This window comes from Pseudopodoces humilis, chromosome 9, assembly GCF_049639895.1.
Source record: "Pseudopodoces humilis isolate 2021_Gansu_Grassland_sample_001 chromosome 9, ASM4963989v1, whole genome shotgun sequence".
NCBI lineage: Eukaryota > Metazoa > Chordata > Aves > Passeriformes > Paridae > Pseudopodoces > Pseudopodoces humilis.
The window spans coordinates 998,924-1,021,642 of NC_142208.1; the positions used below are offsets into that span (position 1 = coordinate 998,924).

The window sequence follows — 22,719 nt, forward strand, 5'->3', positions numbered from 1 at the left end:
TATGTAATTTTTTAAAAAGTTAGAGGATTCACACCCTCCATCCAGCACCAAAAAACATCCAAAAACTCAAGATGAAAATTCCTTTAGAAACAAGTGAACTGTGAGGCTGTTGGCAATCAGCTGCCAGCTGGTGCCGTGTCTGTACAGAGACTTCAACACCGCCACCAACCGCGGGCAGCGAGCGCCCCTCGGAGACAGCGCTCAGCATCACACTGACAGCAGCCAAATCCTCTGCACTGGTTTAGGAAAGATCAGCGAAATTATGCTTTCTTCTTTTATTTCTTTGAATAGATTTTCTTTCTCCTTTTGAAATCCCATCCAAGCATCACATTTTTCTCTCTTCTGTTTGCATTTAAAACTGGCTCTCTGCTCTCATTTTGTAATTTTAACTGCAGCAGTGTGAAATGCACATGGAATGCAGTGAACTTTATGCCATTCTTGTGTCCTCCTCCCACAAGGAGGTACTGCTGCCAAGAAAGTCCTGTCACCCACTCCTGAACTGCACTATTAGAGGCTGATGGTCTTACAGCTCCAGAGAAATAGTTGACAATAGGAGCCCATTTACTAAGGGGTGGGGACAGACATACCAAAGTAAGTAGAAAGCATTTCCAACATTTCAGTCTCAAACTCGAGAGAACAGAAATACAAACAAGCAAGAAAAAACCCACAATGGTTTATAATACAGAATCCTAGAATGCTTTGTGTTGGAAGGATCAAAGATCATCTAGTTCCAATCCTCCTGCCCTGGGCAGGGACACTTTGCACTAGCCCAGGTTGCTCCAAGCCCCATCCAATCTGGACAATTCCAGGAATGGGGCAGCCACAGCTCCTCTGGGCACCCTGTGCCAGTGCCTCAGCACTTTCATAGTGAAGTATTTCTTCCTAGTATCTGATCTAAAACACCCTCTGTCAGTTTAAAGCCTTTCCCATTCGTACAAAGTCCCTCTCCAGATCTCTTGTAGGTCCCCCATGGGTCCTGGGAGCTCTGGTAATGTCTCCCAGAGCTTTCTCTGGGGGCTGAACAAGCCCAGATCTCTAAACCTGCTTTAACAGGAGAGGTGCTCAACTCCGTGCATCGTCTTTGGGGCCTCCACTGGACTGGCTCCAACAGGTCCACGTCCTCCTTCTGCTGAGGGCCCCAGAGCTGTGCAGTATTCCACATGGGGTCTCACCACTAACAGAACACTTATTAGCTCTTACTTACACTGCCAGGTACAGCCTCAAATTCTGCCGGCATGAACTACCACATTAAGCAGAATAAGTACCAGAGAAGGTTGGGAGTCAAGGTCACATCACAGCACAGAACAATCTACCCTTTCTAAAAACACAAGATTAAACAATACAAGTCACCAGTACAATCACCTCTTCTGTTCCGACAAATACCATCTCCGTCTGCTACAGCAAATAAAAGGATTCTGCTCCAGCCAGCCAGCTGAAGTGACACTATCAGTGTCAGGGCACAGCAGATCGATACCTCCTGCATGTTCCTAATATTCAACACTGTGATAACTCAGATTCTCACAATAGCTTTCTGGAGCTGTTACAGGACATTTCTCTCCTGCCACACAGTCTCTTATTCCACTCAGATACCACTGGATTCTGTTGCACTGCAACTATTTCACCACTGCATATCAGGAAGTTCCATTTCCACATCTCACCCAGTTCTTCCAAAGCGTTAATCAGAGCCACCACACATCCCCATCGTGCCTTACACCCACATCTTCATTCTGCCTTTCCCACTCAGGGGCACCTGACCCAGTGATGCTGATGTCAAAAGCTGTTCTGCAGGGGACCTTGCTCTTGGGTTGATGAAAGGAGTGTACAGCACAGGTTATTTTAAGCCATTTGAGTTCTGCCTCCCAGAACAAAAGTCCCTTAGATGCAGAATACACACATGTACCTACCTCTTCATGTGGAATGAGAAAGTTAAGTTCACTTTTTTTAGATGAGGGGAGGGACAAATAAGAACACAAGTAAGAACACAGCGTAATACAAAAGATCCCTAATACCCTTCCTTTAGTAAATGCCCTTTTAAGTAAGCTCTCCCCTTCTTGCCAGTGAATGGTAGTGTTTTCCAAGCCATCAAACCCTTGCTTCCCCTGTTTAATATCAAAACATATTAAATATGGCCATTCAAAACCTTAAAGTTTTTGTTAGAATTTCCTTTTCAAGAGTAACTTAAGGCTCAAAATGTAACTCCAGCAAGTAACTTGCTTTCAATTCACTGCTCTGTGTGATGACAGGCTTATCTGGGAACACACATGAGCATGATAACAGCTAAACACAAGAAACACTGACACTGCAATAGATAGAAACAAGGCAGACAACAACTGTTGTGTTTCTGACTATATATAGTCAGTCAGCAATGGCAGTAAATACCAAACATTTCAGTTATGCCCATGCAACTGCTTTGAGAGCTGTAAGCCATCACACCTTAACATAAATGTAAAAACTCATCATCCAAAGGATAATGCTAGACTTCAGATTTCTACAGCCACATTTCATCACATGAACAGCAGCACAGTTTTGCCTTAAAATTGATTACATCTCAGGATGAGGACATGAATTTGAGGTTGATATTTAGTGTCAGAAGCATTCAGGGTTGAGCAGTGCTCCTTACACCCTTTGCATAGGGGTCAGCTATTCCACAGAACACTGAATTAGAAGACAATCCTTTGAAATGCTGCACGGGCACGAAATCCCTCAGTGAGAGTTTTTCAATACACTTACTTTGGGGTTTATTACACTATTTTAGAATAAAACTGTGGCCATAAGTAGCCTCCAACAAAGCTTCACCAAATCAGATCAACAGGAAATGGTGGCAGTTCTTCAGTTACATGCATACAATCCACCACCCACACACCTTCCTGCTGACCCACTTAGCATAGCTCCAGAAAAAGATGTTATCAAGATGTGGGTAGGCCTTAAAAAGCACTTTCTTGAGAGGAAACAGAGAACCACTATTATTAAAATGCTTGGCTCCAAGCCTATAACTCTTTGGTAAAACTTTGCAGATGTCAAAGGAAGCAGACACCGTATTTATCCAGGTAACATGTCTGTCAACCCATTATAGCAACACCTTCTTTCAGAGGTCACTAATAGAATCCAATTGAATTTGAGACTCCAAAATCTCATCTACTGACAGTGCCAAGAGCAAGCTGTAGTCAGTGAAACTTTACTCATGTAAATGATTTCTGAAGACCATGAATCACACACAGGTGAATTAAACACAGCAAACATTACCCCCAATCTTCATTTTTATTCCATTCATTTCCTCCTTTATTCTCCAAAGCGTTATTATGAATTGAATTGTCAGAAGCAGATCAAAAAAATTCTATCACTCCTTTAAAAGGAACCCCAAATCAATGAGCTCCAAAAGTAACAAAGAAGTGTTTTCACACTGGCAATTGATGTTCCAAAGGAATAAGTGTTTAATGCTCATGTTGCAGCCCCAGCTGAACAAGTTCAGCGCGTGACACGAGGTGAAACACAAGAGGAGGTGAGACAGGATTTATTCTTTCCAGATCTCAGTGTGCAAATCTGAGTTAGGCTGATGTGAGCAAAATTATCTAAAGCATTTCTTCAAAATTCCATTATCCAGGAAATACAAGCTGTAGCCATGTAAAAAACTTCCTAATTAATTAAAGATTGTCTTAATAAGAGTCACCATAGTGCCAGTCCCACAGAAAATTAAACACTCTACGCTGTACCATGCGTGGCAGGTGGCCTCATGAAAGCTGGGCTGATGACCCACATCCCTTCAAAGAGCTTGAAGTAAATAACATGAGACATTGAACAGCAGCAGGATGTGGCCTGAATAACAGGCAATAAAGCTGCATATGATGTGGCATACCACAAATTAAAAATAGCACACAGCTTCAAAGGTTAAAAATATCTGAAAAATTAAGAAAATGCTACCTTTTTTACAATTGTTTCAACGATTTCTTAAAACTAACCTGTGCAGTTTGGCAAATCCTTGAAGGGAGATGGGCTGCAAGCACTCACTTCATCATTGCATAATGATAGGTGATAACATGGACTTAACTTTCTTTTAAAATGTATGAGGGATATATAATCTACTTTATATATTATTTATTTTTGTAGTTACCCCTGGTCTTGGCTGAGAATCAATAAGTAATACAAAAATATTTCACATTTTCAATTTCTCTATGTATAAAAATCAATATAAAACTATATATTTTATTCTTACCTTGTGTTATCAGCCTGTAATGGATGGGCTAACATTTTAAGAGTACTCCAAAATGAATGATTTTGCAAGAGCCTCAGCTGCTCAGTGTGACAGATAACAGTGATACTTGCTGGTCATAACACTTTTAATCACAAAGGACCTGAAGGTATCTCAGACACCATATGCATAGATCAGACTCTAAACCACAGCCATCTTTGGATTCAGAGGAAGCCAAAAGCAAGTAATCACTGCCCTGAACAACAGCAGAGACTCAGAAACCACCCCAGCTGCATGTGCAAGATGACTAAATAAAATAAATTCAAATTCAAAGAAAAACCTGATTAAGTGCCATCTTTAGTAAGGACAGGATGATATAATTAAAACATACATGAACTTTAACTTGTAATTTCTGCAGGAACACATTTAGGATGTTGGTCATGTGACTCACGGCCTTCGTGCTCACCCAAATATTCCCAGTTTCCACGGGGAAAAGTAAAACTCAAGAAAACAACAAAGAGCCTGAAAGAAAATGGCTACACCATTCTCTGCAGATCACAAAAACTAGTCCAGTTCTGGGAATCAGGTTCAAAATGGAGAGATTAAGTCAGGAGGACACAGAATATGACACCAGTCACCTCAAAGGAGATGCTCTATCGGGAGGGGATGACTTGTGGTAGGTTAAAGGATCTATCCTCCTCCTACTCTCAAAACATACCTCCACACTGGGCTATTATTATACCTTCCCAAATTAAATCCTCACTAATGCACAAAAGTGGGAAGATTTTAGGTTTTAAATTTTTAATGAAAAGGCTTTAATCCGAGATTCAGGTCAACAGTTCTTTTCAAGAAGTTAAGATATGCATTAACTTTCAGTCGTGTTTAATGCTCATGTGTTTAATCATGTTTAGTGTTTAACAGCCACTAAAATGATCAAGAGGCATCCTGTCCTCATGAAGAGAAAAACAAAACCACATTCCAAAACACAAAACTTTCACTGATACATGTATTTTTTTCCCAATGCAGCCCAGCTTGCGCACTTTACCTCCTTATAGGTGGTATCCCAGAATACACAGTTAGACAACTCCGAGTTCAGACATCTGCACATCACATTTCCCACAGATATCCCAGCTTTGCTTTGACACCAGGCATGGTTAAACCAGTTCCTGAATTTACTTACTCTCTTTCCGCACATCAGCGAGAGCCGTGTGAAGTTCCTCTTTAAACACAACTGCTTCCTTGGCAATTTTTTCTCCCTTGTCCAATAGATTCCAAGTGGCTTCTTCCACAGAAGCAAGCAAGACACGAGCTCTTTTGGAACGGCCCTTTTTCTTACTAGAAGGATTCTGTGGACAGTTCACTAATGTTGTAACCTACATTTAAAAGAAACAAGAGGGACAATAATGGTTTAAGTCCTACAAGTGAACTTTTATTGTTTTTAAAATTAAAAAAAAAATGTAATTAAGAATAAGCAGAGAGATTCCCTCTGTTTTAGAAACAGGCAAGCTCAGCATTAATAGCAAGAATGGGCAAAAGCAGTGAATTCAATCTGACACAGTTTTACTGAATACACATCATCTTTGTGTTCTTCCTTCTGTAGGATCAAAGCAAAGTCAACAGAAATGTCATTGTTCTATTAACCCTGATGCCAACTCCTGCCACTGCTTGTTTTAAAATGTGCTCATAATAAAATAAAATAATACCAGTGCTATCTGAGGAGGTTTCAGCAAGGCAGGAATCACGGAACCATTAAGGTAGGAAAAGGCCTCCAAACATCAAGTCCAGCTGTTGAGCTAACATTGCCAAGTGCACCGCTAAACCATGTCCCTAAAAACACCACATCCACGTGCTTTTTGAATACTTCCAAGGAGGGTGACTCCACTGTGTCCCTTGGCAGCCTGTTCCAATGCCTGGCACTCCTTTCAGGGAAAGAATTTAACATCCAATCTAAGCTTTCCTTGGTGCAACTTGCAGCCACTTCCTCTTCTCCCAGCACGTGTTACTTGGGAGAAGAGACCGACCCCAGACTCTTGTCAGGGAGTTGTAGAGAGCCACAAGGTACCCCTGAGCCTCCTTTCCTCCAGGCTGAGCCTCCTCCTCAGCAGATTTGTGTACCAGCCCCTTCCCCAGCTCCTTTGCCTTTCTCTGGACAGGCTCCAGCACCTCGATGTCCTTCTTGTCATGGGGGACCCAAAACTGGAGACAGGGTTCGAGGTGTGGCCTCACCACTGTACAATCACTGCCCAGGTCCTGCTGGCCACACCATTTCTGATACAAGCCAGGCTCCCACTGGCCTTCTTGGCCACCTGGGCACAGGCTGGCTTGTGTTCAGCTGCTGTCAGCCAAGCATCCCCAGGTTCCTTCTCCTCGGAAGTGCTGAGTCTTCCCATACTTTCAGCGTAAGACTTGCAAGGTATCCCAGAACAAATACCCAAAATGAGCACAGACACCTTTCAAAATGCTTCCTCTCATTACAAAGGGGTATCCCAGTGGCCAGAGCTCTACACTCCAAATTCTTCAGGGTGCTCTCAACATTAAAATTGTACATCAATTTGCCCAGGATTTAAATTTACTGCAGTTTAGTCCAAATTATATTTTTACCAATGCACTTCAACATCCATAAAGAACTTATTTTTTACAGACCATCCCACTCCACATTCCTCATCTTCTGAGTACAGCCTCCACACTCCAACAGAATGCTTCTGAAAGACTATTCTCTAAGGCACTGCTTGAGCTGTAACACTAAGGAAAGATTCTCAAAACATTTTTCTTAAGGGTTATAAAGATACTTTAAAGCACACCTTATTTTCATGAAGTTCACCCATGCTTTTTAATCCTCCTGTTCTCTCTGCCAAGACATGGGTAGTACAGTGCTACAAGTGCCTTAGCTCACCTTCAGATCTTGTCCATGAATTCATGCACTTGAGTGCTCTTCATGAATCATCACTTCTAAACGTAACTGACAAATATCCTCAGGGTAACATTTCTATAAACACATCTATAAATGTAAAAGCCCTGACCCCTGTACCATTCATGTGCAATTTGGGGGAGGAAGAACCATCCACTTGACATCAACTGCTCTGGCATGTCACAAGGGAGAGAACAACATAAATAACTCAGGCTCAGATTGTTAAAGAAGGCTTGGGTATTTTTCTGACTGTGGCTCAAAGGAAGAAAATGGAATTATTTATTGCACATAAATCAGCCAGCTGGTAGAGAATGCACTGGGAATAAAAATCTTTATCTTTTATCTTCTCTAATGTCAATTTCAGAACATTTAAGGCAGTTTCAATGACCACATCTTTAACTGTGAGTTAGAGATTACAGGCTGATATCCAATAAGAAAGGCATAAAACACCATCAAAAATTAGAAGCAGCCCCAAAAAATCTACCAATTAAAAGGTATTTTTTAAATTTTATGCATTTAATCACTATTTCACTAGAAGATATTGTATTCTACTTTGCAGGTTTTTACTGTAGTTTTTTTAAGTGCAAAATATCATTCTATACCCTGTTCATTGATATGTTGAGGAGGAAAGGAAATAAAACAAATTAAAAAGTATAAAAAAATAACCATTCCTGCAGGTGAAAACTCTTGACTGTAAGACTGCATCTTCTGCATCACTGTCAGGAAATACTGGAGGCAGCAGCTGATCTCAAATACAAGTCAAAATTTGTTAGATAGCTCTTTGCTCATGGAGATTATGGAAAACAGAAAAACTGCTCTGAATTCTCCAACACAGAACCCCAGTGAGGAATGTAACAACCTTTTACAATCCTACCCAGAAAGGACTGAACCACAGACTAATACAGTGTGCCATTGTCAACAGAGCTTGCTTGTACTGCAGTGGCAGAATACACAGTCACTGACATGGTTATAAGAGAAAAGAAAAACACATCCCCATTAATCCTGCTCAGGATTTCCCAGCTATCAACACCTTCTTGTTGCCATGCACAGCAGGTCCCTCAGCCTAGCTCTGGGAGGAGGAACACACTTGTGCTAAGGGCACAAAGGGTTTCCAAGCCATTTTCTAGGCACGTGCCACCACATCCACAGAGCTGAATCGTGCCTCTGGGACCTGTTATTGCCATTACTTATTAGGCTGAAGGGGTGGGGTTTCTTGTGGGGTCATGGTTATGCCATATACCAAGTTTCTAGGAAACTCTGCAGCAGGTCTTCCAATGCTACATTCAGTTACTGGCAGCACTTAGAGACAATCTCTTAATACTGCAGTAGCTCAGGAAGCAACGTCTTGATACCTTGAGTATCCTAATACTTCACCCTTATCTTACTATAAAAAGTATTTTTAAGCATCAAAACATTCTTTTTTTGTTAACAAGGTAGTTCAGGGTAGCTAGATGTCAATCCCTAGACATTTAGGAAAAACAAGACATTAATTCAGTGGCCTAATGACAACGGCAAAAACCCTGCCCACTGTTTCAAATCCAAAGTATTTCCCATACAAACACTGGCTAATCCCACCCAGTGAGGAGAAGGTGAACTCACCATCTGTAGAACTCCAACCAACAGTGTGTGTTTTCCCTGTGAGCAAACCTCTGTGCTGTGGATAACAGGTGGGAACACAAGCCTTTCAACTTGCCTGTTCTTCATCAGTGATCCAAGGGACTCCAAATCCAAATCCAGGGATTTGTCTACACGTCGTGTCAGCTGAACCATGCTAACTCTGCCAACTACCTTTTCTAACATGCCAGATGCATTGACTGAGAACTAGACTGAGAAGCCTTCCTTTCAAAACTAACATCCTCAAAACACCTGGAATAAAAGGCCACAGACAGAGGGAAACCCCCAGAGCAATTCAGGGAAATTGTTTTATTCCAAGGATAGAGAAGTTGCCAACTCACAGAGGGTTTTACACAAAACAGTTGCTATGTTATTTTCAGAGTTTCATAGTGATCACCACTGCCAAGTGCACGTTGCAGGGAAGGGAGTCAATTCAGCAAGTGATCTGCAGCTATTTCCACAACTGCTTCCTCGTCACTTCCCGGGCTGGTTTTGCCTCCATTTTTTCCTGCATTGGTGCCCTAACACTTAGCATAACTGGCTAGAACAGACTTCAGAGAACCTCAAAGACTTCCATTGTTTCTTTCCTGCCACAGCATTACAAGACTATTAAAAAAATAAATTACAAGAGAAATCTCAAAATAAAGTTAAACTGTGTTCCAAGCAGCAGTTGCTAAAGTGAATCTGGCAAGAAGATAATTTTTATCTGTGACTGGTCCGATTCTCTTTCTAATCACAGATTAATTTTCACTTATTACCCTTCCAGCCTCTCAATCACCCTTTAATCCCTATTTTTATATTTTTAACATTTTCTTTCGAAGGATCCACTCAAAACTTAAGTTTTCCTTCCACAGGTCTGAAACAAGCAAAGCATTAAAATTAAGAGAGGGAAGAAACAGTCAAACTATTCTCCTAGAACCAAAGCATTTCCAATTAGAACAGCCTCAAACTTTTCAATGGTTGAGAAGAGCTGGGAGGAAAAAAAACCCCAAAACTTAGATGGTTTCTTTGTTTTGTTCTGGAACTGCAATTCCTTTGTTTTGTCAGGTTTCTTTGATCCTGAAAAACTCAAATCAAAATTTTCTTTTCTTTGCCTCCTCTAAAAACACCCAGAGTGTTGCAGATGCCTGAGCACAGTCTGACCTACTGGTCTACAGGAGGTTTTTAAGTTCAGTCTATCAAGACATCTATTCTTACTACTCTGAAACTAATTTTATAACCCATCCACATATCCTTGACGACTTCCACAAACCACTGACCTGTTAACTGAGGGTTTTTACACCATCAATCACAGCCAGGCAAAAACAAATAAACAAAGGCAGACAAAATCAGAGAGAGGCAGTTCAGTTAATAGTAGCTGGAAATGAAGTCATGATGGGAAAGGTTACTTTCTGAGGAAAGTAACCTTCCAGAAGGGAAAAGTGAGTAAGGGAGGAAAAGACAAAAAAAAAAAAAATTCAAATGTGACAATGAATAATTAATAAAAGAAAATAAATTGGATAAGCTAGGGAGAGGGAAAGCATCAAATGGGGAAAATACAAGTTTATTTTTAAAGAATTACTTATTTCATGCATTGGAAATCCATTTTCAGTGTATTCTACATTTAAGCCTCTCCTAGAGAACACTGTGCAAGAGACCAGCTGGAACACACAGCATTTACTGTGGCAGACTGGGTGGCAAAGTTGGAAGTGACAAATGAACGACCAGATCTGGAAGGCAGAGCCCTGGAGATCTCCTGAGCCTGAGAAAAGTGCAAGTGAGCTGTGAGTGTGGCTTTCAGAATAGTGTCCTTAGTCAAAGTTCTCCATCCCTAATCCCTTCCCTCCATGGTTACCCAGCTTACTTTCTGCAGCTCTAAAATACCTGAATTATCAGCGGCTCCAGTAATTTCTCCACCGTAAATGTCTGGATCTGCAGATCCCGAGGATCAGTTTTCAGTTTAATGTTTGGCACTTTTGTCGACATTTCACCTGGGTACAAAACAAGAGAAAGGCAATAAGCCAATATTAACCATGACTACAAGCCTCACTGCCTTCTGACAGAGCCCAGAGACTGCCCGTGTGAGTATGAACTGGTTCCATAACAGGCTTAGGATTTCAAGAAATACATTTCAACTTTTCCCACTCCCCATTTCTAAATTGTGAAAAAAAAATATGCTGATACTTACATAAACTGTAGAATCATAAAGTACATATAACTCCTTATATTCACTCACAGATTTCTACATTGACGACATGTTAAAAAAACATGCAAGGATAACTGAATTAGAATACCATTGAGTAAAAGTCCTCTACTAGTCTGAGAAGCAGCTTTAAAGCAAAAATATTAAATTCCATTACTGAATTTATCACAAAACAAAAACATTAATGCATGTCCACAATAACTTCTCCCATAACAATAATCTTATTCCATGTGCCAAATTACAGGGGTAATAATAAGCACCTTAAGAACAAGCAGCATATACAACAGCCCTTTAAATTTCTGGAAATTAACAGCAGGAAAAAAGTGAAACATTTTGTTATTTTATACCCTGCAATAACAAATATTTTTTAAGTGTCAAGACAGATTAAGGTGAGAAAGCCTATTACTGAAGTCAATAAGATGGAAGTAAAGCTAAGTAAGGTCTTTAAGGTGAATAAGTCACTCATTAGGAACTTGATGCAGAATCTACTGATGTGAATTAATAGTTTTCACCAAGTTCACTGGGCCATGGCTCAGGCCATTAGCCTGAAATGTGTGTGTGTGTGAACAAAGAATTACAACTGCTTTAGTTGGATTGCAACCGATTATAGTCCCAAAATAAAAGACATTTTAAATTTTGCAGCAACTTAACTTCCCATAAAACACAGCATGGCAAAGCCTTTTTAACCAATAAAGACTTCAAACACACAAATAGTGGATATCTGTCCTTTTTAAGCAAGACTTATTACAACCATTGTTGCTGTATAAGACAGTAATAAGGTACTGCAATTGTTGCAGGCTGAAGAGATGGATTGTCACCTTCCAGTGAACCTAGCACTGATTTAATACAGTGCTGCAGTTTAGGGTTTCTGTAGCGAGTGGTGTAGGAATGGATCTGGAGAGTTATCCACATTTCACTTACAAGCAAAGAGAATATGAGCAATAATTAAAGAATTAAGGTATAAAGCAATTTAGGGTTTTGCCATTCTTACTAAAGGTTAAACAAGTGCCAAGCTTTTCTTTTATTACAAACTATACTAGCAGCAGACCCAAGTTCCCACAAATTCAGCTGCATCCAGCCAGGTGATAGCATGTGGAATGAACTGATTTTTCAGTTTTAGTTCTGAACCAAAAGACAAAGGAAAAAGAAACCTGAGATCAGACTGACCAGCAAAAAAAAAAACAAACCAAAAACAAAAACAAAACCCCAGTATTCCTTCCACAGATATGAATGGAAAGGGAACTCTAGAAACGTCAAAGCAAATTATCTGCCCATATTTCACACATTTAACAAGCACCATAAAATTCGGGCGTGTGAAAACTGGAACTGCCAGCGGTTGTCTCTGTGCCCAATGCTAACAAGTGGCTCTGGAGGCCGCTGATGTCTGTCGGTGCCACGCTGGGTGTCCGGGGTGAGCTGCAGCCCGCAGTGCGCCGCTGCTGGAGCGCCCCTGGCTGCCCTGCAGCGCTGCCAGCGCCGGCTCCGGCTGTGCCTGGTGCTGCAGTCTCCGAGCACACGGCACAGAAGCTCCCGAGCCGCTTTTGTTGTGTCCACCCCCCTTATTCAAAAGGCCTTTTAAGTCAACGGGATGCCGTCCTCCAGCTTCACTGGGATTGCATCAAACCACAGCATTGTGCGCTCTGGTAAAGACAGATCCTTTTTAGCCATCTGCAATTCACTGGTTTTCTAAATCTTTGGCCAATATTTAATAAATCGCTTTCTATTCACATTAGGAAAAAAAAAAATAAATCTTTATGATAGTGCTGGTTACCAACCCTTATCTTCGATATTTTCACAAATCTCCCAAAATATGGGCACTTCTTGAAATCCATCAGAGCAGTTGCAAACAGATGGTATCGACTGTGCTGTGGATTTTTCTCTGGTCAAACATCCATCAGTTACAAGGGCACAGGTAAGCTGGAAGGAGACAGCGCTTCGTGCTTCTACTGAGACCTAAAGAAACCACCGGCTGACTCGGTTATTTTTCTGCAGACACACTCATGCTTTAACCCTGCAGTGGCTTCCCCACAGTTCCTTGACAGAAGGGTGTCAGCACCTGCTTTACTCAAAATAGAGAAGTTAAACCTTTTTGCTGCTTTCTCTCCATCCTCACAGCACAATCTGCAATAATCAGGTCTTTTCTCAATTTTGGAAGATAAATATGTAGTTGTAATTAAAGTCAGTTCCTGTTACTAGAGGATCACTGTGCTCCAGATTCCCACCACAGAGCACTCTCAAACTCGGGAAGTATTAGAAATCTAACCCCGTTTTTGCAGGTCAGAAAAAACGTGAATCCATGTGTCATGACTTCCCTTTTCTGGGTCGTTCTGTGTTTTTTGCTTGTTTGTTTGTTTCTTACCCTCAGCATATTGTCTAACATCAGCACTTTTATTCTTTGCTTGAGCCCTAAGTTCAAAAGCCAGTTAAGCCAATAATAGCTTTTAGCCTTGAGTCAGGCCCATAATGAATCATCAACTGAAAGTCAATTGCAAAAACTATTGTCTCTGAAAATTTCAGTTATATTCTAAGATATAAATAACTCACTTAAGGGCTCACTTGCTGATTCCAGCAATAATTTTTAAGTAGAATTCTAATGCTTCCTGAAACTTCCTTAAAGCAGGAAGATAAAAACAGCTTTGCAAGGCAATGCAGTGAAAACTACAAGATCTTAAACTATTTTGATAATCTGACTACATATTTTTAGCTTACCAGGCTCTCTTTACTGTTATATACCATATTGGGTAATCAATATTTAAATTGGATTCTTTAATTTATTTATTTTTTTTAATTAAGGTAAGGATAAGAGGTGATAGAAAGAGAAGTACACAGCCAGCAAAGATCATCCTGGGATTTTCTCTGGCATTTCCGCTTATTAAGTGAACCTCTGTCCTTCCAGATTATATTCATTAAGATGACAAAATCTCATGTATGTTTGCCTCAGAAAAAGAAAATCAAAATCAACATTCCACCTTCCCTTTTTTTTTTTTTTTAATGCATTTGTCTACTCCAATATAACATCCCCCTAAGTTCAGCAGGGCCTTCACCGCGAGATATTTTGGTAAAAGGCTGTCTGAGCTCCCACTCCGTTAGATTAACCTTTGCAGGAGGCAATCTCAGCCCTGTACACCAGCAGCTCTTACAACACTTAGGATGTTAAGCATGTGTTACAAGACACAGCTGTGTCCCAGAACAGCCAGAAAAGGAACCACCTGCACACTCCTACCAACCTCGAGATAATGAAAACTTTGTCTTTTCATCAGATGTCAAAACTACTGAGTCTTTCGGTGTAAGAAGGAAAAGACACTGGAAAAACAGCCGAAGTCTACATCCATTTGCAATGCAAAGTGAGCACAGCACCTGCAGCTTTTTTTTAGAATCTGTAAGTACACTGTATACAGACATAAACTAATAAGTGTCAGAAAGCAGAGCCAAAGACATTCTGCATAAATTAGAAAACCTTTACTTCAGAACCCATTTCCTGCTAGATTGTTAGAAAGCCAACAGTGTATCACTCACCTATCCTAGAAAACACATGGTCCATATTCAGCACTAAAGCAACTGTCTATGCAATTCCCTGGTGTGGGGGACTCCAGTGCCACTGCCTTGGCTCACTACTGGGCTCCTGAGGCATCTGCAGGGGACTGCCCGACCAGCTCCCAGTGTATTTCAGGATGACTGACGGGACACAGTGGCTGCTGGACGGGTGGCAGGGGGATGGGCACCCTTAAAGCTACATGGTAGAGCATAGTCAGCGTGGCATCAAAGTTTAGAGCTGGAAAGGTTTTGAACAATTAGATGACACGGAGCATGAAATTACTTACACTTCCACTGGTTATTCCTGGAATTTTCAGCACAGCAACTGTTCTGGCACGCGTTCTGACCGTGTGCCAACTTCAGTCTGGAGGCAATGACTCACTCTCAGACCCCTGAACTGGACAGCAAAGGGATTCATAAAGCTCCCACCCAGGAACCTGGCACCGAATTTGTTTTCTCTGGTGTTTTTCTTTCCTATTGTATGGCACTCTACAATATATTATCCTAGCAATTTCAGAAAATGCAAAAGCCCATTGCCTTCTAAATAACAAAGAAAAGTTAAAGTACTCAGGGTTTGTATTTCTTACCAAGATACATATGGACAGGGAACCTGAGGATTTCCAAGATATTAAACATTGCTGAGAATATGTAATAGAATGTTTTTACTATTTGTTCTTCATTTCAGTATTTCCTATACAGCTTCATTAATTGTCAACAAAAGCACTGAGGGAATAAAATTTGTTAGCCTTTTTGCTACAGTCAGTAAAGCAAGTGCAAATCAGACTTCATAGAAGCCACAAAAACAACTACTGCATTTTCCTTTAATCCTCTAGCTGACACATGAAATAAGATATTCAGGATGCTGAAATCTTCTAGTTCAGGCTAAGACAAGTCCAAGCTGTTGTACTGCAAAGAGAAGACCTCTTGTACTCTGTGGGCCAGACCATGCTCTGGAATGGAGCAGCATCTCCAACACCTGGGAAGGACCTGGCCCGTTTAACACCAGGTAAAACCTATAAAACACCTATAAAATTATTTAAATTTCCAGACAAAGCTGTCAGCTCTCTAATCATCTCAGATTTCATCATTATTTACCACTAGCAACAAGAAACATGTCTATTAATGCACAGACAGCACAAAACAGAGCTGGAGAAGGTGGTGAGATTCAGATCCATTAGTAACATTTATTCACTGAAAGCTACTTTATTTAAACAGGCTTTGCATATCAGTGCAGGCTGGCAATGAAGTAACTGGAAGATTTTTTTAATCTTAGCCCCAAAAATTAAAACCAAAAAAACACAGCACTTCTTTTTGCATTTCCTTTCAATTCTGCCTGTGTTTACTTTCTCCCTAGAGCACTTTTTCAATCCAAATTTGAAGAGCAGGTAAAACTCACAAGAACATAAAATTTCCACCAAGTTCTTCAACATAGTTCTCAGCATAAATAATGTGATACATCATACCCTGCAATCACTCTACCAAGGAAAAGAAAACAGCCTAAGCCTAGTTCTGTATGGATATTGGAGAATCCCCATGGCAAGCAATGGATCATGATTGACCTAGTGGCATCAAAAGGTTTAATTATGGTTTATGAAAGAAAACCAACAAACTTTTGAGGTGGGACAAAGAGTCACACCTCAACGAACTTGTCTCATGCAAACTTTCTTATATCCTGACAGTATCTCACTACCAGTAAACCAAATAATTCCACTCATCAGTGGAGTTTCACTGGCTATGCACCATTGTGGGTGACAGCAGAATTAAAATAATAGTGCTTAAGCTAGAAATACTTTAATAATCTAATGTTTGTAACATTTCTTCCATGCACATTTTTGCAGGTACTGGAGGTTTTGGTCTGAAAACTAAGAGTTCTAATATTTAAGGAAAAGCATTTACCTTAAAAAACAAAACAAACAAACCAATACACAAAAGAAGGTGGTGTGACATCAGATGGCAGTATTTCATTTAAAAAAAAAAAAAAAACCTCATTAATATTTTTCATTAAATTCTGAAATAAAATCCCCAAATCCTTCCCCATGAGAATCAGTGCTATTTTCACTGCGTGCAGCTTGGGCCCAGGACAAGGACTCCTCTCCATTTGAGTGGCACATGGTTCTGCCATGGATGGCTATCTGAGCTCCTAATGATAGGTTAAGGAGGTCTGGCTCCAAGCCCTCCCTTTGGTTATCACATCTAAAGTGTTCCTATCTGTGTTCAGAACCAGAGACCCTGTTCAAATAAAGCTCAAGTTGACCTTCCACTAAAAATAGGATATTGTTCCACTCATTAAAATATTAGACAACACAAATTCCATGAGCTGCTACTAAAAGGTTTCAAATTTTATTTCCTTTAAATACAATTCCCCGTTTCCCCTTATTGCTGTTTGCTGACAGTTATCTATTACAACATTACACTCTCCTTTTTTGCTTCAAAAATGTATCTCAGCTGCAAAGAGGTAAAAAAAACTGGGTTTCTTCTCTTTGTGGAGCTGCTACAAATTTTGCCAACAGATTTGGTTGCTTCCTACCCCTTCCCTACCCCAGGATGCCTCACCATCACATACTGTTTTATATAACTGTTCTCTAACTGATATAAAGGTTTGCATTATTTGTTTTGTCCAGTGACCTAAGTAGTGGTTTAGTATTCTAGAACAGTATCCTTTTCCACTGCTTACAGACACGCCCAAAACAACCCCAAAATCAAGGGTAGCAAATGATTCTTTATATATATATATATATATATATATATATATATATATATATACATATATACATAACATATTGACTCAGATATGCTTGAAAATAAGAGAGAAATGATTCTTAGAAACTGCCTCCGTTTCGATGCTGGCAAGCAGCTCCCAAGCAGATACAAAATCACAATCTCATGAAAAGGGACAGAAAACAGCATTTAAGCAGAGCCACAACCCCTCCAGGCCGTGCCTGCAAACATGGACAGCCCTCAACACCCAGCTTAACTCTTCCAGCAGGGTTCCCACTGCTGCACAGCACCCTGCTTCCTCCAGCAACTCCTCAACCCGTTTCAGTTCACACCAGGGCTCAGTAGAAAACCCCAGCAAAGCTGACAGAGCTCTCCTGGTGGAACAGCTTCAGGAATAGAGCCCAAGGACATTCCAGCCCATCCTGAACTCCCAGTGCAACTCAAAGACATCTGGCTGAAGAGCAGACGTGAAAAAACAACCAAAAAACAACCTGGCTCTGTTCCAAGGTGAATTAATTTCCCAACATCGATCAATGGATTTGATCTAGGAGAAAAACAGAACGAATTCATTATGGTTTCTTCCTAAATGCCTAATTCTTTGTTGTTGGATGTGTCTGGGGCTTCACTAGGTCTGAACACAGCTCTTGTCTTCAATTTTACCTAACAGAGAAGTGTGCTCATAAGGGTTTTGAAATATGCACGATGTTACACTGAATACAAAAGCTTTCCTTCACCCCTCTATTACAATAAATATTTTTTTATATCTTGAATTTTTTTTTAAATGGTATAAAACAGTGCAGTAACTCATTATTTTCACACTGAGGTGTGATAAACACACTTTTACACAAACCTTCCTTCAATTAGGTGCAACTTCCAGCAGATTACCAAAAGGTAAGCTTAATTTTTTTAAATAATAGCATCCGTACATTTTATTCTTCCTTTCCCAATATTCCAAAATGGCTTCTCTTATTTGGAAAATATGCAAACACACTGCACAACCTCAGCTACTGGCTTGAAGTGATAAGATTAAAATATTTAGAATATTCAGAGGGTTTTTTTTTAAATCGTGTCTAGAAATTAATTTTTCAGAAGGCTGGATGAGAAAACCAGCCTTTTAACTTTCTAAACTTTTGAAGTGATTCTTTTATTAAGCCGCTGTAGTTCCACTTACAGCTTCATGTACTTCCAACCAAGAGGAAAACTTCTTACATCCTTCCTACATCCTCCTTCAATCTTACCTTCTGAATGAAGACTCCAAGGAGAAAGGAAACGGCTCAGGGAAGAGCTCCACTTGTGGCAGCTGGACTCCTCGGGCACCGACGGCCGCCTGTCAGTCCCGGTTGGTCGGGAACAAAACGGGAGGGCAGCGCTCAGCAGGAACTCCTCCCAAAACGGTACAGCCCGACTTCACTGACAGCTACTGAGCGCGACACTTCGGGACACCCCAGCTCATTCCTGGCCTTGCAAACCGGGTTTGACACGGGGCTTTTAGGAACTCCATCGGACACCAGGGAAGGCAATGGCAAAGCCCCCGCAAAAATCCATGAGGTTTTAGGCTGAACACGGGAAAGGGGAAGAGGGAAAGCAAAGGCCACCACTGTAAATCCACACTCAAATATAGATGCAACGTACATCTCCTCCATTCACCTTCACAAAATACTGAAAACACAACCCCAGACGGATAATCCCTCCATCTGTAAGGTTTTCCACCGAGACAGCCATTTAAAAAATTAGATATGAGTCAAGTTTTGCTAATCTGCTAACACAGCAAATTAGAGCACCCTGAAGTGCAGTTTACAATACACAAAGAGGACCCTCCTAAAACTCCCAAAAGGCAGAGGCTGCCCAATATTTGCATCTATTCTGCTAGAGACTGGAGATCTTAAATCATTCCCACTGAAAATTTGTACGAGGTCCATGTGTCGGGCTGAATTTTCATTTTGGAAAATTTCAACCCAAGAAGTTTGGCTATTTTTAGTTGATTTAGAGGTTAAAAGAGCACAAAGAGCCTCAAGGCTGAGTAACCAGACACTACCTAACAGCTCTGGGGAGATTCAACAAGGAATGAGGGGGGAAAAAAATCCAAACTTCAGGAAGGAGCACATATTGTGACTACACAGAAGAGAGGCAGGGGTAAAAAAATTACTTGGACACATACAAGATACAGTATTGAAACAGTTGCAAGGAACGGGGGAAAAAAACAATCACATTTAAGCCCTGTCATGTAATGGCCAACTAATTACAAAGTCATCTCTTCTGCACTTAGAGATGCATAGAAGGAATGCAGCAGAAGGGATTATAGATGCAAAAGCGTCAAATATTATTCATATAAACTAAGCAGACTTTCCTAGATTATATAATAATTTATAATGGGGAATTGTACTTCGTATTGCCAGATTAAGCTTACAATTTTATTCATAATTCATTCCTCTCAGGTTCATAATTGAAACTTAAACCCTGAAAAAAAAAATCCTTCTTTTCTCACCTGCAACTCATGAATTTAGAAGGCATGAACAACAACAGACAGATAAGAAAGCTGCTGGAGTAAGATTTAATTTTATGAGTATTGTATTAAAACTATATCATGCAATGCAAGTATAAATCTCAGCACCTGCAGTATTTCTCAGCATTTCTTAGCTCTCTCATTTACCTCATGAATATTATTATTTAGAAGTTAAGAACAAAACCACAATTCACTTCACTGCAAAATTCAATACAGAAAAGTGGATTTATGTAAATGATCCCCATTACACTTTTTTAATCACTACATCTTTGTAAGTGCATCAGTGTTTTATTTATGAAGCAAATTACTCAAGAGGTGAACAGCAACGCTCTTTGTTTTGATGGACTCACTAATGGGAGGTGTGGAAAATGCTCATTTTATTTAAAGCTTTTTGACCCATCATTTTGAGTCATCAAATGAGGAATGGGATTCAGCTGCTTAAGCTAAACACCTAAAACCATTTTAGATACTGTAGGATCCATCAGAAAAGCCTCTCAGACACCCCAGGCCTCCCACAGACTTCAACCACATATGCAAGGGCTGGATGTGGCCAAAAGTGTCTAAAATGGTGCTAAATACCTAAGTTCAGACACCTCTCACAACCGGAGAGGCAACGGTTTTGAGTTCCTGGTGTTTATTAAGAGGGATTACCTCAAAAGCTGTGGTAAGTCCAGGGCAGCAGTCAGAATTGGCAGGGTTTGGACAAGGTTCTTGCCATCCTAGAGCAATAAAAATAAGCACCTTCTTACAAAAGACCCTGAAAGCATTTTCAAATATTGGTGAGGCACCTGCTGGTAAGACTGAGAGGAGTGTTTGTACTAATATGCCAAAAAGAGGCAGCACGGGCAATTATTCATTTCACTGGCAAGATGAATGAAAGCAGAAGTCACTATACCAAAGGAGACCCCCCCAAAACCCCTGGATAAAATATATTTTTGCCTACTTACATGCTCCTACCATTCGTGCCACAGAAGTCAGTCTGAAATGCTGAAAGCTTTGAGCAAAAGACAATCAGGTCCAGGATGTACCAGAGCATCCAGAAACACCCCTCCCTGAGCCACATTCTCTCAGTTAGGAGGGACTTCCATATGCGTCTTTGGCCCGAAATCCTCCCCAGTTTCGTTTTTTTTTTTAAGGGCCGTCGGCCTCATCAGCCTCCTGAAGACACGTGCACCTGCTTTCCAAGATGTCCAGCTCCCCGTTTCCACTTCCCTTGGTTTCTTCTCCTCCCACAGGACACAGAGGTCCTCTTCCCTCGTTCCTTGGGGCGGGCGCGGCAACAGGAGCCAGGAAAACCTGAGGGGAAAAGGGCGCGAACCTGAGGGGAGTGGGGGGGCAGACCTGAGGGGAAAAGGGCGCGAACCTGAGGGGAGTGGGGGGGCAGACCTGAGGGGAAAAGGGCGCGGAGCTGAGGGGAGGGGTCCTGACCTGAGGGGAGCCGGCGAGAGGCGCTGACCCGAGGGGAGGGGTCCTGACCTGAGGCTGAGCGGGGTCTGGCCTGCGGGACCCGAGGGGATCGGACTCGACCGGAGTGCTCGGTCCTGAGGAGGGGCCGGCCCTTGCTCCTGCCCCGCGGGGACGGTCCCGCCGCTCTTCCTTCGCCCCGCCACAGGTAGGTCCCAGAGGGAAGCCGTGCACTAAACCTCTTTGTCGGGTTTGATTTGAAATCATTTAGTGTCAGTGTTCACGTATCCTCTCTTCTGTCTTACACTGGGTTGTTCCAGCCTCCCGTGAATCCCCCTCCAGTTTGATTCAGCAAACAAAGTTCTGCTTTTTTATCTTCTGCTGTAAGACTCTGGGTAGGATTTCACAGCTGTGAATGAGAGCTAGACCTATTGAGGCACTGCACTTACGGCAAACACGATGAAAACTTAATCAATTAAGGTACCCATGAAAAAAAAGCAAATTTTAAATCAGATATAGTATTCTTATCTGCGTTGGGTGAGGACATTCCCAGTCTTGGCCAGTGATCATCCAGGTAAGGAACCTGGCCAATTCACATTTCCACATCTCAGGTACTTGAATTTCATTCCCACAGAAGGCAAATGAAAAATTCCTGTCTGGTGAATAGCTAAATGTACCCCCAGAATGTCAGCAGGGCATGACTGTCTGACCAGACACATCACCTTAGACACAACCCTGTACCCACCAGCATAGATGCCATCATATTTTCTAAAATTATTTTGATTCAGCTAGGCCAAAGAAAATTTTATAATCAGATTCTTTAACAAAATGTTACACTCCTGCAATAACTTTTGATGTTAGTTGTCACTTGAAACAGTTCAGAAATAAATCTGTTTTTTTAGAGAGAGCACATTCCAATATTCTGACTCTCCATTTGCCTTCAGCTATTATCAGTAAGTAAATCCAGTAATTAGTAATTTATTTCTATTTTCAGCTGTTTACACATCTATTTACTTCTAATGGAAGCACTGAGTTAACATATTTCATATTTGTACGTTACTATTTAATCAGCCTTGTCAAAATGATACTGAATCCCTAAGACATAATTTTATGCAAACAATAAATAATATTACCTAAAGAGATGACTTGAAAAACAGCCTGCTCACAAGGCACTAATTCCCATTCCTACTGAGAAACCATGCAGTGTGAAGTTAGTAGCTGGGAGTTTAAATTGGAAAATTAATAATATCACCATGTCAGAAGTGAAATAACAATGACTGACTGAAATTCCTAAACTTAGTTCTGGAGACTTACACAAACCTCCAGACCTCCCATCGCTCAAGTTTTGTTTCTTCAAGCTACCTTTTGGAATTTTCACCAGGAATATTTTTCTTGCCTAGGAAATGCAGGCTATTCAGGTGAGAATAACCAAAGATTAAACAGGGTTATTCAGGAAGATCCCAAGGTTCTCAGACAATTCAACAAAAGCGCATCACCACTGTGTTCCTCCACCTGCAGCCCACCAGTGACAGAAACCAGAGCTGTAAAAATCAAACTTCCAACCCTGAGTGCTAATACTGTACAGCACAGATTTCTGCACAAGCACAGCAATCATACCCCTCACGGGAAGGGTGTGATTAGTACATCTTTAATAGTGTAAAATAACCCAT

General features: G+C 41.0%; 1 protein-coding gene across 8 annotated transcripts in view; it reads right to left on the reverse strand.

Moving 5' to 3' along the window:
- Positions 1–20,838, reverse strand: part of CTNNA3 (catenin alpha 3) — a 394,943-nt gene extending 374,105 nt beyond the window's left edge. For 6 of the 8 annotated variants that reach the window (XM_005530493.3, XM_088059433.1, XM_088059432.1 and 3 more), the window contains exons 1-3: positions 14,407–14,540; positions 10,572–10,678; positions 5,367–5,559 (exon numbers count right to left, since the gene is read on the reverse strand). In XM_005530493.3, coding sequence (XP_005530550.2) covers positions 5,367–5,559; positions 10,572–10,678; positions 14,407–14,431 — 325 coding nt within the window. In that variant the 5' untranslated portion in view covers positions 14,432–14,540. Of the gene's footprint in view, positions 1–5,366; positions 5,560–10,571; positions 10,679–14,406; positions 14,541–18,380; positions 18,477–20,592 lie in introns of those variants that run through there. The other 2 variants (XM_088059429.1, XM_088059430.1) reach the window with 2 other exon arrangements.
- Between the last annotated feature and the right edge of the window lie 1,881 nt (positions 20,839–22,719).